This window comes from Medicago truncatula, chromosome 6 (genome assembly GCF_003473485.1).
Source record: "Medicago truncatula cultivar Jemalong A17 chromosome 6, MtrunA17r5.0-ANR, whole genome shotgun sequence".
Classification (NCBI taxonomy): domain Eukaryota; kingdom Viridiplantae; phylum Streptophyta; class Magnoliopsida; order Fabales; family Fabaceae; genus Medicago; species Medicago truncatula.
The window spans coordinates 11,772,243-11,789,245 of record NC_053047.1 but is presented as its reverse complement, the minus strand read 5'-3'; the positions used below and the strand labels follow the sequence as shown (position 1 = coordinate 11,789,245).

General features: G+C 35.8%; 1 protein-coding gene and 1 pseudogene across 2 annotated transcripts; both read right to left on the bottom strand.

Moving 5' to 3' along the window:
• Window positions 1-811: 811 nt before the first annotated feature.
• Window positions 812-3,836, bottom strand: LOC25495990 (heat shock cognate 70 kDa protein-like; annotated as a pseudogene).
• A 2,546-nt stretch (window positions 3,837-6,382) lies between these two features.
• LOC120580808 (uncharacterized) lies at window positions 6,383-12,906 on the bottom strand. 2 transcript variants are annotated; one of them, XM_039834917.1, is made up of 4 exons: window positions 12,869-12,906; window positions 12,622-12,714; window positions 12,438-12,539; window positions 6,383-7,035 (listed from the first exon to the last, which is right to left on the bottom strand). In XM_039834917.1, the coding sequence occupies exons 1-4, from the start codon at window positions 12,872-12,874 to the stop codon at window positions 6,508-6,510; spliced, it is 729 nt and encodes a 242-aa protein (XP_039690851.1). In that variant the 5' UTR covers window positions 12,875-12,906; the 3' UTR covers window positions 6,383-6,507. The 2 variants fall into 2 exon arrangements, with proteins under 2 accessions (XP_039690851.1, XP_039690852.1); XM_039834918.1 differs by lacking the exon at window positions 12,438-12,539.
• Between the last annotated feature and the right edge of the window lie 4,097 nt (window positions 12,907-17,003).

The window sequence follows — 17,003 nt, the reverse complement described above, 5'->3', positions numbered from 1 at the left end:
ATTATAATAATAAAGTTCACAAAGCACTTAAGCATCCTCAATTCTCCTGAGTTAATTCCCCATCTTCTTTCTCAATTTCAATTGGATTTGTCTCCATAGTTCTTGGTGCACCTGGTTTAGGTTGTGGCCCAAAGTAACAAGTTCTTCCACTCCTCCTTAAGTTGTTAAGATTATATTTTGGTACATTTGCAGATGACATTTGGTTAGATGGCTCACACCTTCTTCCATACCATGTCATTATGGTCTTTGCCTTCTTTTTCAGATGGTTAACATCATAGACTATCTCAACATGTTTTTTCTGTAAATATCAACACTCGGTCAAAATCAAACTTATCTAAAGTGACTTCAATTCAGCGTGATTGTGTAATGCATAATAAAGTGACATGAGAAGACATACCTTTCTATGGACCTTAGCAGCTTGATCATTCACATTGTGGTTGGCAGCTTTAGCACTCACATTGTTGTTGACAGGTTCCACAACTTGAGACAATGAATTCACATCTATAGTTTTCACATTTTTGGGCTTTGCTGACAGATACTTGGATGCCACAGTTTTTGATTTCTTATGTGTGGACTTAGTGGGAACAAGTGCAGAAACATTGTTAGCAGGTTCTGCAGGTTGAGCAGTTTCAAGCCTTTGCAAAGGTAACTCCCACTGCATGATCCCTTCTTAGATCTTTCATGATGTCTGTCACTCTTAACTTAGTAGAAGAACCAACCATCTTTGGTAGGACAGCTGTTGTAACCCACTTAGAGGTAGCAGATCTATTTTCCCATGTCCTTGCACATGTGTGGTCCCCATACCAAGTTTTTATTCTATAAGTGTGGGCCCCACCATCTTGATCCTAAACTTGTCATAAACAAAACCTTTCTCACTGTTAGAATCATCAGGGTCAGTACTTCCTAACTCATCACTAACATACTCAACATCAATTTCAACTCCATCTAACATCTGTGGATATTGACTTGGGCCAGCAGCACTACAAGAACCATCTTCTATCTTCAGATTTTCCTTACCATTCACAACTATCTCATCAACAAATATTTAAAGCCATCATCCCAACCTAAACCTCTTTCATCTTCACTGTCATCAAGTGTACATCCTCTAAGGTCATCATCACTACTACAATCACTATTATCATCAGACTCATAAGTGTCATCATACTCTTCATCAAAGACAACCTTTTCCTTCCCTTTCCCATTAACAGACCCAGCCTTATAAGCAACGTTTTCCTTCTCTTTCCTATTAACAGACCCAACCTCATCTTCTCCAGCTATATATTTGGGGAAAAAAACCAGACCACCATCACCGTCAATAACATCATGCTCAATGTATATATATCAACCTTTCTTTATTTCAATGTAGCATACTCCTTGATTGCATCAGCATCTTCATTAACCCTAACCAATATAAAATCAACATCTTCCTCAACAATCCACCACATCCTAAACCCTTTCTCATACTTAAACTCTTTCAATATATCTTTGACATACCCTCTTAGCTAAAAATAAGACCACTTATCATTATCTATATCCACCATACTTTCTTTCCCACCCTTGTACGTTATAACCCAGTCCCTTACAAACAACCCTCCATGATGAAAAACAGCCTTGATAGACATACTACACATACAAAAAAAAAAAAAAAAAAAAAAAAAAAACGAAAATGTGTAAGACATAAAAACTGAAGTTTTGGTCCCCACAACAAAGACAACAAAAAACAATCAACAACACATTGATTTACACAACTACTGTAGTTAAAAATCATAAATAAGGTTACCTTTCACTGTAGCTAAGTTTGAGACAATCACAGCCGTCAAACCCTAGTCTCTTGCTAAATCCCAGCCGTCGAACAACAGATCTTGCTAAATCTCAGCCGTCAATTCAGTGTACAAAGAAGGATTTTCAATGGATGAAGGAATACGACGATGATCAACGAAGAAGACAGATGGAGCTCAGTTAGGAGAAAGGAATAGATGAAACGATTTGGGGGAAAATTTGAAACTAGGGTTTCTATTTTCCCCTTTATTATTTCTAAGTGTTTTTAATTTAATTAAAATAAGTTTTTGTTATCCAGAAGTCCTAGCTCAACTAATAAAATGCCGAAATTGTTAGGACGGATGCCATGACTGGGGTTCGAACCCCTGTTCCTCCACTTGTGTGTGAGTTTATAACGGATTTGTCATTTCGTCTATCTACCAAAAAAAAAAAAAAAAAGTTTTTGTTTTTTTAAATAGTTGTTTTTATTTTTAAATCAGAAATAGATTTTCCAAATAGTAAAAATCATTTTTTAATTTTAAAATGTACAGTCAGATGTCACGTGGGCACAACTACACAGTCAGCGTACGCCACGTAGGCATTTTGGTCACCTGTCATGACTTAAATGGGTCCATGAGTATTTTTAAAAGACAGATTTTTTTGCGGGGACTGATTTCTGAATTTTTATTTTACAAGGATCAAAACTTAAATGAGCCATATTTATGGGGACGAGTGCAATATTTAAGCCTTCTTTTTATTGTTTACTGCATTCCCAACCATACGCTCTCTGGCCCACCATGCCCCTCATCTTTGATCATCATCACAATAATTTTATCAAACACACTTGAAAGAATGCTCCTATAACATTCAAAATCTCGTTGTTCTTCAACCACATTAACATCAAGCCATGTGAAGACCAAATAATTGCTTTATTAATCTTTTCCTTTTTTCGTTTTACGAAAGCTTCGAGCAAATATCCTTATCATTTATGGCATTCCTTATGTTGTATGCATACTTCTTTAGTCTCCAATCCAAGGGACAAAGAAATGACCTCCGACAATAGTAAATCTTGAACCTTCTCACTAAACTCACCACTCAATATAGAAGCATGGACACCAGCGCCATATGCCACGGCCTCATCGACATTGATGCTTTTGCATAAAAGCTTCCCCCCGAAGAAATCACTCACCATTTGTTGCACTTTTACAATCCTACTAGAGCCACCAACAAGGACAACATCATGAATGCTACTCTTGTCCATCCCACTATCAATTATACACTTTTCCACAATCTCCATGCACTTGTCGAAGTGATTCTTGTTGAGTTCCTCAAACTTTGCGCGACTAATCGATGAGTAGAAATCTATACCTTGATTTAAACTCTCTATCTCAATGGTGGTCGTAGTATTGGAATAAAGTATCCTTTTTTGCTTTCTCGCAAGCAGACTTCAACCTCCTAAGGGCTCTTGGATCTCTACTAATGTCGATTTTATACTTCCTCGAGAACTCTTTCACAAAATGGTTCACCATACTGCAGCTGCAATTGCATATCGCCTTAACATTGATAGCACCATTCTCAAATGTGAGAATGGACACGTCCAGAGTACCACCACCTAAATCGAAAATTAGAACATGTCTACATCCATGATTAAGAGTTTTCATGTTAAGGCCATATGCAATTGCAACTGCAGTAGGCTCAGTGATTATTCACAAAACTTTGAGGCCAGCAATAGCACCCGCATCTCGAATAGACTGGCGTTGTGAGTCATTAAAGTAAGCAGGCACAGTTATAACAACATCCTTCACTGTTGATCCAAGGTAAGCTTCAGCTATCTTGGCCATTTTTGCCAATACCATCGATGAGATTTCTTCAGCAGCGAAATGCTTTTCCTCGTCATTATAGTTAACAATAGTCATGTGTTTGTCATTCAGGTCGCCAATTACTTTGAAGGGCCACAACTTCATATCACTTTGTATGATGGGGTCACAAAACTTAAACTTCCTACCAATTAGCCTCTTTGCATCTACAAAACAAATAGAAGAGTTATGTACACTACCAAAAACTCGCCATTTAGCCATGGTCAAAACCGTAGCTAACGTGCAATATAGTCGTAGCAAAAAAATTTACCCACGGTTACAAAACTGTGGTCAATGGGGGCGTTGCAAATTTTTAGCTACGGTCAAATTGCCATTTAGCTACAAGCTTCGAAATCGTGGTAACAAATATTAGCCACACTCAAACCGTGGCAACTCTGTTTTTAGAGCTTTCCAAAATTAAATATTTGCCACGGTTGACACGTGGCTAAAATGAGCGCCAAATTCTCCCGCAAATTCTTGCCACGGTCATAATATGATACTTAACCACAGTCAAGCCTTAGCTAATTTAAATTTTGGGTTGATTTAAAAGGCTTTGCTTGCCACAGGTGAACCGTGGGTAATTTTACTATTATTTTTTAAAAAAGAAAAGAAAATTGCAGGTTGATTTCATACACCATACGTTGGTGTTTTAACCTCAATAATAAACACAATTATGAATGTAACGCCCTAATTATTTATTTAATTATTTTATTATGAGGAGTATATATATATTATTATATATGATGTCTGATGATTTATGCGGAGTATATATATGCATATATTTGTATATATGTGATTTTTGGATGTTTTATGTGATGTATTATTTTATTATATGGTTTATTTAATAATAATTAAAATAAGTATGAAATAGTAATTATTTTGAGGTTTGGGAAAATATTAGGAGTTATTAGAAATTATGGGGAGTTAAGTGTAATTAGGAGGGAGTTACTTTTAAGAGGGAAGTTATCAGAGAAGTTAGAATTAGTTTTATGTAGAAGCAGTTTTTGGGAGAAAGCAAGAGAGAACCAAAGAGGAACCAAGAGTGGACTTTTGCTGCACATTTCTTCTGCAATTTTAAGGTAAGGGTGGGATTTACTTCAAGAATGTAGTTATTGAATTCTGATTTTGTGTTTAACAGAGTTTTGGTGAGAATTTGGGAAATTGGGTTTTTATGATAAAATGATGATTTTGAAGTTGTAAGCATGATTTTGGGGTTAGAATTAGTTTCTGGTTGCATAGAACACTTAATTATGTATCTGTAAACTGATTTGGGGAGTGATTGGAAGAAAAATGGGATTTTTGGGGAAAACCAGTTTTCTGCCCGTACAGAAGTTCATCGCTCGCCTCGCGAGTAGCTGTGCTCGCCATGGCGAGTGAGCAACTTCATAGCTCGCCTCGCGAGCAGACCAACTCGCCATGGCGAGTAGCCCAGATTAAAACTTGATTTTGAAAAGTTGTTATAAGATGTTTTGGGGATGGTTTAAGGTACCTAGATGATTTTAATGATGAATGGTGAAAGTTTTAGGTTAAAAAGATGAATAGGGAGCTTAGAATTGGAGTTTGAGTGAGAAAATGTCACTTTTTCCCGAGAGTACCTGATTTCCACTCGCCTCGAGTTCGCCTTGAACTCGCCATGGCGAGCTAGTGTTTTTGGTGAACTCGCCATGGCGAGCAGATGTGCTCGCGAGGCGAGCTAGTGCAGTTTTGAGTGCAGTTTTGCTTGCTTGATTGATAAGGTTTAAGTGTTGTTGTTTAAGCATAATTTTATTTAATTGTGCATCATTATGAATGGTTGAATCTCTGTTGGATGTTGATTGATGATGAGGAATGCGTTGTATGTTTTAATTATTAATCATACATGTTGTATTAATTGGAGTCACATGGAGTTGCATTGCATGGTCAGTTGTATGTAGATATACACAAGTAGGTCCATTGCATATGCATAAAACAGCGGTGAGGGCTTCGGTCCTGGAGTACTAGTTGCTCAACAGCGGTGAGGGCTTCGGTCCTGATGAATGCTTTAACCATTCAAAAGCGGTGAGGGCTCCGGTCCTGATTGCACATGCATAATTGCATTTCATTAAGAAGTCTAAGATGGTGTCTTAGCAGTGTTCATGTCATTTGCATGAGTCTTGGTTGTTGATTTCAGTTGTTATCTGATAGATGATGTTGGTGTTGAATATGTGTTATAAATTTATATTCACTGTAATTATGGTGTATTGTTGATGTGGTTGTTGCTTGTGACTTATACATATATATGTTTACAAGATAATGTGTTGTTGATTAGGGTGTTAGATTCAATTGATGATTTTAATATCTATATTTATTGTTGTGAATCTCACCCCTTCTGCTTGAAAATGTTGCCCTTCCTATGGGTAACTTGCAGGTAATCCTGAGTAGTAGGTGGTGGCTCAAAGTCGTGTCTAGGGCTCTGATATATGGGATGGGAATTATCATTTTTGTTATTGTTGCTTTTCCTTTCCATGTATCAAATTTTGGAACTTATGGTGTGGAGCCTTTTGTTGTCTTTGAACTATGATGTTGAATTATGTTAAGGCCTTTAATGCCTTAGACTATTGTTGGTTGTTCAGGAGATTATGGATTTTAAAAACTATTCCGCTGCTATGTTTTCATATATATAAGTTGATTTGATTAAATAGTTTTATTTTCTATTTAAGAAATTTTGAAATGACGTGTAGCATGCCCGTTGTGGGATTACTCTGATGATTACATGCTATTTTATTGCTTTTGGGTAACGGGGTGTTACAATGAAACAAACAAAATATTCCATATATAATTGAAAAAAACTAACAAAAGTTGATGTAACAAAAAAAAACTAACAAAAGTTGACCCCAACATAAAGATAAACTAATTAACAATTATAATACTCCAACTACTTAACTTCAAAAAATAAATTATATTGTACTTGTGAAAAGCTAGAGTGCAACATTGATAAGTGAAAACTAAGATGGAGGAACATTATTGATGAACATAGACAACTCATCACCAAATTTATGTTGCATGAACTTTTCCATAATTGCCAAATGATATTGTGTTTGTTCAAGTTGACCGGTTGTGTAAGTTGCTCAGTTGTTTTTGTAAGCTTCTCTATAGCCTGTGTAAGCTGCTCCTTAGTCTTTTCATATCCAATTAGTTTTTCTCCCAAACTTTCTACTTGCTTTTGTAAGTCTTCAACATTCTTTTCATTAGAGCTACCAGCTTGAATAAAATCTGTGAAATGCCTACGCTTTCCAAAAGCAATAGTTGGACAAACCCCCAAACCCAAACCGCATACTCGACCCGAGTGCTCAGCACCATATAGTTTTCCAATAGCATCATCAGTATATGCATTAATCTTTGATGAAACACCAATTGTGACGGTACGTTCTTTGTCTTCAGATAAGCTCTTTGAAATCTTCTCCTGTTAGGAATTGTACTTGCATAAAAAGTACAATAAAGATTTTAGGGTTAAGAATCGTATACTAGGGTTTTGACTGAATATTAGATTACTGAGAGTCTTCTCAAGGGTGGTATTTATAGTCTTCTATGGGCTTGGGTCTTGGTTGCTTAGTCTCCAAGTAATAGGGGTATTTATGTATTTAGGGCGGCTTCTAGAAGTTTCTAGAGATTTAGTATGGCGGCGATATGAAAATGCGCGCGTTGGGCCTTTTGGCTTCTTTTAAAGGTACTAAGGCCTTCTTGAGGGGTCTAAAAGTCCTTTTGGAGGTCTTGGAGGTCTTTCAGGTCCTTAGGAATATTATGAGGGTCCATAGCCCCCAAGCACAAGTCTTGGCACAAGACGTGGTGCTTTTTAAGCTGAAGAGATCATTTAAGCAAGTTCTGAGGGTCTATAAGGCCGACGTCTTTTTGGGAGAGGGCGCCTCAACCCAACAGACCCTTTGGAGACCCTTTTCAGGTCTTTTTATGGGATGTTTAAGCCCCTTTTGGAGGGCTTTCTACTTTTGAGGAATATGGATATGCTTATAACGTTGGTTTTTCGCAATAAATAACGATCTTTGAAGACGTTCTTTTTGAACCGAATGTTTGGAGTTCAACGAAGGTTTTTCTATCGTTTGATATTGAAATTTGTAGAACCCTTAATATTATTGTTGGCGACTTCTTGCTTTTTGGTTTTTCCAACCGGGTTTGTCAAGTGCATAGCCTTTTGATAAGGTCGATGGCGATCTTTCGGATTTTTTCAACCGGGCGCCAAGTACAGAGCCTTTAATAAGGTTGGTGGCAAACTCTCGGATTTTTTTTTCAACCGGGCGCCAAGTACAGAGCCTTTAATAAGGTTGGTGGCGAACTCTCGGATTATTTTTCTTTCAACCGGGCGCCAAGTACAGAGCCTTTAATAAGGTTGGTGGCGAACTCTCGGATTTTTTCAACCGGGCGCCAAGTACAGAGCCTTTAATAAGGTTGGTGGCGAACTCTCGGATTTTTTTTCAACCGGGCGCCAAGTACAGAGCCTTTAATAAGGTTGGTGGCGATCTCTCGGATTTTTTCAACTGGGCTTCAAGTACAGAGCCTTTAATAAGGTTGGTGGCGAACTCTCGGATATTTTATCGGGCCGCCGAGTTCAGAGCCTTTAAGAAGGTTGACCCAGGTTGGGCGGTTTCTCGATAATCTTCTCATTAAAAACCTGCAAAACAAATCTCAAAGGTCGAAAAAGTTATTTTTAAGATATAACTTCGCATTTCATCTTTATGTTTTCCATGGCGGGACTATTGCTTCCATGCTCGCTTAATTATGGCGTGTTGATTGGCGAGTTCTCTCCTTTCATTCATCTAGCCCTTGGCGGGCTTGTTAGTATCCAACCTTGATTTATCTGAAATATAACAATTCTTCCAAACTTTCAAAGTAATCAGTATCATAAATAAACGAGTCCTTAATCATATGCAATCATATTTAATGGAAACTAACTATTCTTTGTTTTCTTTTATTTAGCTCGCCTATACTTTGTATTTCTCTTCCTTTCATCCTCTCCTCTTCATTCTTCTACTAAAATGAGAATTGAATAAAGTATTTATTCTTTCTAACTCGGGACTGTCTCACCCATTATCTTGTCATGCTCCTATTAAATCCACACTAATTCGCTCACTCCACTATGTAAAGCTAATTTGACCATAAGACTTATTATCCACATATGATGTATATGCACCAAAAAATAATTGCAACATAAACAAAATCGATAAGAGACTTCGAAATTAAGTTGCAAAATATATTTTCTGGCAAGAAATTCTTTTTTAATCAAAAAGTGGAAATATATTGTCACAAAAAATATTGATCATAAATTTTTCTTCAAATCAAAAAAGTGTAAATACTCTCCTTATTTCTTCTACCTATTTTTCTTTTTCTCTCATAATTAAGAATTTGGAACTAACTCGCACATTATCCTACTTATTCGCCAATCCGAATAAAAACAAAAATATAATAAGCTATCGAAGAGTAAGTCAGTTCTCAATATACAATTGTCCTACACGTAAAGATCGGAAAGATAAAACCTGAACGTTATTTTTCTCTCTGAGTCTCGAATGACGTTGTTACGGTTGTGCAGTGTTCCCTTGGAGTGTTCGTCCGAGTACAAGAATTTAGTATCCTAGCCGCTTTGTTGAAGTCTTCGTTCCACCTTGTTTTGTAGAATTCTCCGGACAAAAACATCAACATACATACTTGAACAAGTCATGTTAGCCAAATAGAGCATATCATCCCGAACCAAATTTAATGGCCCTGGACCGTAGTGAGGTATTGTATTGATTAATCTCACGATAAAACGCTTCAAGGAAAATATGTGGACTTAATAATATATCAGATATCAAAGCAAATAAAATATATAAGTTGCTAAAGTAATCATGGGTCAGAATCAACGCTTGACTCAGTATTTCAAATTGGTGTCGAATGATATCCAACAAAATTAAAACCAATTAATCAGCAGCAAAAATTAAAGATCCCATGAGTGGTTTTAATTTGGAAACTAAATCAAAGGCACATATAGGTTAATATTGAATCTCGGTAATGGAATTTACAAAAGGACAAAACAATTCAGCTATCAAATACGACTTTTCAAAAAATACGTCCATGAGAAAGATAAATCAATTTTTCAAGGGATAAAGCCAAAATATTAACTCAATTCAATATAGTCTGCTCGATGACGACGCCTCGTTGCAAAACTTAGCTTTATATTAAAAAGAAAAAGAAATTTAGACATAGCATGTGTAATATGCAGAAGCATAACTAAACTTAAATAGATACCTGATATCGTAGCCATCTTTGTAAACAAAAACAACCATATACCTGATATCGCGAGTAATAAAAAGAAATAACCTGGGACCTGCTTTTATCGCGAGTACAGTAAACTACTTTTCCATTTGGACAGAGATCATAGAACAGTAGCCAACTAAGCAAAGGTACCACATCCTAGTTTCAGGTTTAAGGTCACGGTGAATGATCCCATGTAAGTGTAAGCATTCCATTGCTCGAGCGATATCAAGAGCAAATCCAACAGCCACACGCATATTCAAGCACTTTGGTCGCATACTCAACAGATATTTACGCAATGTTCCACCTAATAGAAGCTCAGTCACTATAACCATCACAGGTTCTTTACAGGCTCCAACAAACTTGACTAAATTTTTGTGTTGAACTTTGGACAACATAGCAACCTCTCTGCCAAACCGAGCCTCTCTCCTTGAAATCTCTTATGGAGTTTCTCCCTTGTTGATAATTTCTACAGCAATCGTTTGATTTTTATATCTGGGACGATGTGAAACTTGGCGAGATGGATTGATGACCCACAGGCTTGGGTTTAGTTCACACAGTAATCAATCATATGCAGAAGCAAACAATTAAGTATCAATTGAATTTAAGATTCTCAAATTAGTTAATCATCATGAAAAAACTCGCAAAACTTGATCAGTAACACTAATTACAGAGCAATTAAGCATAAACAGTGGCAATTACCAATTAGGTAGCAAATGAAGCTGAAATTCACAAATTAGTTAATCAAAATCAGATTACAGACAGATAGAGATTCTCACACGATTCTTCTTCGTTATCTTTCAATTCATTTGTCATCGGCGATGACGGTATTTTCTCCCGGTGTTTCAGAATCCGGCGCTTCTTCATCGGCCTCATAGCCGCCAGCAACCAAGCAACAAGCCGCCGAGGTGAATAGCATTTGGCAGAACGAGAAGAACGGTGCGGGCGTTTGATTAACAACGTTCATTGAAGAGTCGACGGCAGCGGCGTCTTCGTCGGCGAGAAGAATATCGGCGATACGTAAACGACGGTTGAGGGTGAAGTGGGAATCGGCGAAGGGAGAGAGAGTGATGGGATTTGGGGATTTAAAGAAGAAGCGCTTCATTGATCTTAATGAATCGAAGGGCATTAAATTCGATTGTGTGATGTTTTTTTGAAAAAATTGAAGCTGAGGCTGGTTTGGTATCCGCCGGCCATCGTCCCTTTCCGATCACCGGTAGGTTTTTTTTTTTAGGTTTATGAGTGTGGTCTAGGTTAATTTTACCTTTTCCCACAGACGACGCCAACTGTACTTGCATAAAAAGTACAATAAAGATTTTAGGGTTAAGAATCGTATACTAGGGTTTTGATTGAATATTAGATTACTGAGAGTCTTCTCAAGGGTGGTATTTATAGTCTTCTATGGGCTTGGGTCTTGGTTGCTTAGTCTCCAAGTAATAGCGGTATTTATGTATTTAGGGCGGCTTCTAGAAGTTTCTAGAGATTTAGTATGGCGGCGATATGAAAATGCGCGCCTTGGGCCTTTTGGCTTCTTTTAAAGGTACTAAGGCCTTCTTGAGGGGTCTAAAAGTCCTTTTGGAGGTCTTGGAGGTCTTTCAAGTCCTTAGGAATATTATGACGGTCCAGGAATAAATATTATTGTTTATATGTATAATGAGAAAGAGAAAGATATCAAGTCACTAAACCATGACATAAAGTATGATGACATTGAGCAAACAAAAAAAACATAATTTTGATGAAGCAGAATGAGCATAATCTTTTCCTTTTATATATGTTAAACATAATGAGCGTTTAAAAAAACCATAACTGATTGTTAAACAAAATTCTACATACAACTCATTATTTACAATCAGTTTGTAGAATGAGCAGTTAAACAATCAACTTACAATCAGAAATACATCAAACAATCAGTTCGCATAATTTTGATTTTACAATCAGTTCTCAGAATTTTGTCAAGAATGCGTAACACTTGTACTACATGCACAACATTTAATCAACCAACACACCCAAAAGTATACTTACAGCTATATTTTTCAATCAACTTGCAGAATCCTTTTGAATTAAATAATCAGCTTACATTCAGGTACACATTAAACAATCAGTTCACAAAATTTTGATTTTACAATCAGTTTCCAGAATTTTATCAACAATGTGCAACACTTATAGTACATGCATAACATTTAATCAATCAACACACCCAAAAGTATATTTACAGCTATCTTTTTCCATCAGTTTGCAGAATCCTTTTCAATTAAACAACCAACTTACATTCAGGTACACATCAAACATTAGTTCGCAGAATTTATCAACAATGTGTAACTCTTATACTACATGAACAACATATAATCAACCAACACGCCTTAAAGTATACTTACATCCATCTTTTTCAATTAATTTGCAGAATCTTTTTCAATTAAACAATCAGCTTACAATCAGGTAAACATTAAACAATCAATTTCAGAATTTTGATTTTGTAATCAGTTCGCAGAATATTTCAACAATGTGTAACTCTTATACTACATGCACAACATTTAATCAACTTAACACACCCAAAAGTATACTTACAACTATTGCTTTTCCTTCTTCGTTCACATAATTTCCATCATTCTTTATTAAAGTTGACAAAATAACCTCGCTTCGACATACAGGCCTTCCTAATTGTTGTTCCTAACATCATAAATAAAATGTAAATTAAGAACTCATCAATAACAGCTTTGTTGGGATACATAAATATTTTGAATCTGCTTACCATTAGACGACCCCTTCTTGCGTTGCTCCTACTACCACCAGCATGTGGGACTTTAAGCTTCTTACGATTTTCGGTATTCTTCTCACTTTGTTTCAACAATTTTAAACTATGATAGTTATTGTATGACATAGTTTTTTAGAATATGAGATTGTGTAAATAAATATTCTCGGTGTCAAAGACATATTATAAGGACATTTTAGTATCTTTATAGATTCTAAGAGAATGCTTGTAAAATAAATTTCTATACCTTCATTTTGTCACCTTTATAGTGATGCACAAAAGTAGTCCACTGATGAGTCATTTATTACCTATTTCTAGATATTATTTAGTTTAGTTTTAATTAGATTTTAGTTTATTTTATATTAATATTATTTCCTTTTTAAGATAGTTTACTACAACTTGCATTTTATTATATTTCAGGAATGAATATTGGATGGATTGAGTCTTGGAGCAAAAGAAAGGGACTTAGAGCTGATTCGGTACGAAAATACAAAGATTGGAAGACAAAATATGTCTCCCCTAAAGTCAGAAGCTTGGCACGGCCCGTGCTAGCATTGGCACGGCCGTGCCACCATCCGGAGTCACTTTTGATGCTTTTGCTTAGATTTTAAGCTACTCTATTTTAGCCCACAGTTTCTTGTGGAACATTCTTGTGATTTAATTGCTTAGATTTTAAGTCGAATGTATGCTATAAATAGAGTAGCTAGCCATCACAAATATTCATCTTTTCTTGGAATGCAATATGTGACAATTGTCTTTCTAATAAAAGTTCATTTTACTTTCTTGTTATTTACTTTTATGTTTTCTCTCTTCTTCTCCTTGTCTACAATGAACGTCAGTGAGTAGACTTCTCTTGTCTTGGGATTGTTGGATAAGTCTAATGACATAATCCTAATCAAACCAAGATTTAAACCTTAATCTTATGCAACCCTAATTCCTTATCTAAATTCACCGCTTTAACATGGATCAATCATTATCAAACTGTGGAAACGAAAGTGGAGGGTTTGATAATTGTTTATCCATCATCTCAAATATCAATTCATAAAACGAAAGTGGAGCTTTGATATTCGAACAAGTGAATTTAGACAAAGATTGTAAAGGCAGCGAAATAGTCTTTACAATCTTTGAGACATATAGTTTCGATCTTTAAGGGAACTAATAATGATCAAGTCAGCGAAATAGGCTTGGTTGTTAGAGGAACCAAAATCTAATAGTAATCAAGTCAGCGAAATAGGCTTGGTTGCTAGAGGAACAAAAGAGAAACTGTCTTGAGAAATTAGGTCTAACATAAGGTTATAAGTTTAATAGTTTGGTTTGTGAAGGACTTGTCATTAGGATGAACCAATAATTCCAAGGCTTTTATCTTTTCTTTTATTTTCTTTTAATTAAAAACCCAAACTTTTCTATCTTATAAATCTTTAGTCTAATCATTATCTAAAGTTAATTGAATTCATAACTCCCTGTCGGAACGATACTCTTTTCATACTACTTCGGTAAGACCGTGCACTTGCGGTTTTATCCCATCATCCACTCAACAGGACCCACACCTGGAGGTGGTGGCTTAGCAAGTATTTCTTCTTTAGTTTTCTTGGGGTAGAAGTATGTATTCCTTAAGCTATATTTATAGGATCTCCATCTATCCCCTAGTGTACTCCTCACCCATTTGATTCCAGCAGCATAGTCAAACTCAAAATGTTTCTAAAAATGTATTTAAAGGTCAATATTTTGATATAAAAGGCACATCAACAAACAAACAAAAATTAACAAAGTCAAAATAATAACCTCGATACACTGCCATTGATCTATACTACATTTTTCGGACATCTCATCCCACCTTTCAACTGATATAGGACAATAGGCTGATTTTTTAGCAATTTGGCCTAAGAACCTCACAAGTAAGTTAGTACCATTATCGTCTCCTTGTCCCCTTTTGTTGAGCCCCACAATAATTTTTTTGTCTTCTCCAAATGCCAAACCTCAGTTGCTACCATTTTTCGAGTTATAATTTCTTTGGTACATGTATCTACCAATAAAGACAATTAAAGGTTAGTCAATATGTTGTAACAAGATAACCACCAAATAAATTAATATTTATAACATATATTAAATTTTTACCTTTAACATTGACAAGTAGAGGCTCATTTTGATTTTGTGGCTGAACTTCGTTTGAAGTTAAGGGAGGGTCAAACATGTCATCATCGTCAAATATGTCCTCATGGGATGGACTACTAGTCATACTGACATTTTGTTGTGGCTGAATAATGGGAATTAAGGAAGGGCCAGACTGATTATTGTTGCTTTGTTGGTGTTATGGCTGAACATTTGGAATTAAGGAAGGGCCAGACTGATTGTTGTTGCTTTGTTGGTGTTGTGGATGAACTTCATTTTCCGTATTTCCAGACTGATTGTTGTTACCTCGTCGTAACCTTTCTAGCATATCTTTTCCTGAAGACTTGCGTTTTGACTTCATCTCGAATCAAATATCTGCACAATTTGCTAAAAAATGCTAAAACATGGAATGAAAATATATTATAAATATATCATATGATAAACAGGTCAATATATAAGAAAAATAGTACAAAGTTCATAAACCTTAATTGAGTTGAAAAGAACAATAAACTATGACTTATAGCTTATTAGAAAAGCACAAAATGTTCATATAATTAAACTACTCTAACATGAAATTAGCATCTTCATCACTACAGTTATTATGATATTCATCAAGATTTGGCTCTGGCTCATCAGGTTCTTGTTCTTCTTCATTGATATTTGGCTCTTGTTCATTGTCATCTTCTTGCAGTAATTGCAAGTCTTCTATGTTCTCCACAGTTTGCTCACAAAAATGTCTCTAGGCTTCATATGACTTACACAAGACCAACCTTCTTCAAATGGATCATCAACATAATATACCATTCTAGCATCAGTTGCAAGGATGAATGGTTCATCTACTTCATTCACACCAGTGTGTATCAAGCTAGAGAAATTCACACTTGGTATTCCAAATTGATCAATCTTAATTCCCTTGTTAGGTCTAGTATCTACCCAAACACACTTGAAAAGCACAACCCTCAGCTTACCATAGTAATCAAGTTCTATGATGTCAACCAATTTCCCATAATACATCTCATCACTTGAAAAACACTAAAGTTAAACCCTCATTCATATTGTACTGTGAAATTTCAGCATAATGTATAATGTCTTTAAGTGGCTTGACGTTAATCACATTACTGTAACGTGTTCGCTTAAGCGAACCAGGTGGTCGCTTAAGCGAACAGCTTCAGTTTCAGCCACTTTGATCTTTTGTTCCGGATCTTTGGGGGCCAATCCGAGTTTTCATAAATGATATCTTAAGCATGTTTAGCCACTGTTAATCCTCCAAAACCTACTGGAACAATGATTGCTTGCATATACTTGGAGTTTTTGAAATGAGTCTTAACTTGTGAAATTTTGAGAATTCCAAACATTGCCCAAAATAAATTTTTGTAAGCTAATAAGACTTGCAAGTTGAGCATACAGCTCATATAGACTTAGGTGATACTTGCAAGGGTAGCCAATCATCTTAATCAAAGTATAAATGATATTTCGGGAGGGAAGTGAAAGGTTATGAAAATGGAATTTTTTTATGAACTTAAGTTGTGCTTGGGTTAATGTTGATAATCCGGAGACGACTTAATTTCATGAATACATTACTGATTAAAATTGTTTAATGGTTTTCAACTTGTCTATTGATGAGATGCACGGTCTTACCGAAGTAGTATGAAAAGAGTGTCGTTCCGAAAGGGAGTAGTTTAATTCAATTAACCTTTAATGAAGATTAGAGGAGAAACAAGTTGTAAGTTGGGGGTTTTCAAACGATTGAAAGACAATAATATAAAAGGAGCCTTGGGATCGTTGGTTCATCTAAATGACAAGTCCTTCACTAACCAAACTATAAGCTTATAACGTTATGTTAGACCTAATTTCTCAAGACAGTTTCTCTTTTGTTCCTCTAGCAACCAAGCCTATTTCGCTGACTTGATTACTATTAAATTTTGGTTCCTCTAACAACCAAGCCTATTCTGCTGACTTGATCATTATTAGTTCCCTTGAAGATCGAAACTATATGTCTCAAAGATTGCAAAGACTATTTCGCTGCCTTTGCAATCCTTGTCTAAATTCATTTGTTCCAATATCAAAGCTCCACTTTCGTTTTATGAATTGATATTTGAGATGATGGATAAACAATTATCAAACCCTCCACTTTCGTTTCCACAGTTTGATAATGGTTGATCCGTGTTAAAGCGGTGAATTTAGATAAGAAATTAGGGTTACATAAGATTAAGGCTTAGAGCTTGGTTTGATTAGGATTATGTCATTTAGACAAGGAGAAGTCTACTCACTCA

Coding starts and splice junctions, on each gene's coding strand:
- LOC120580808 (XM_039834917.1), bottom strand. Junction 12,540..12,621: donor CAAGAAGGGGTCGTCTAATG/GTAAGCAGATTC, acceptor TTATGATGTTAG/GAACAACAATTAGGAAGGCC. Junction 7,036..12,437: donor AAGAAGGAAAAGCAATAGTT/GTAAGTATACTT, acceptor AATTCCTAACAG/GAGAAGATTTCAAAGAGCTT.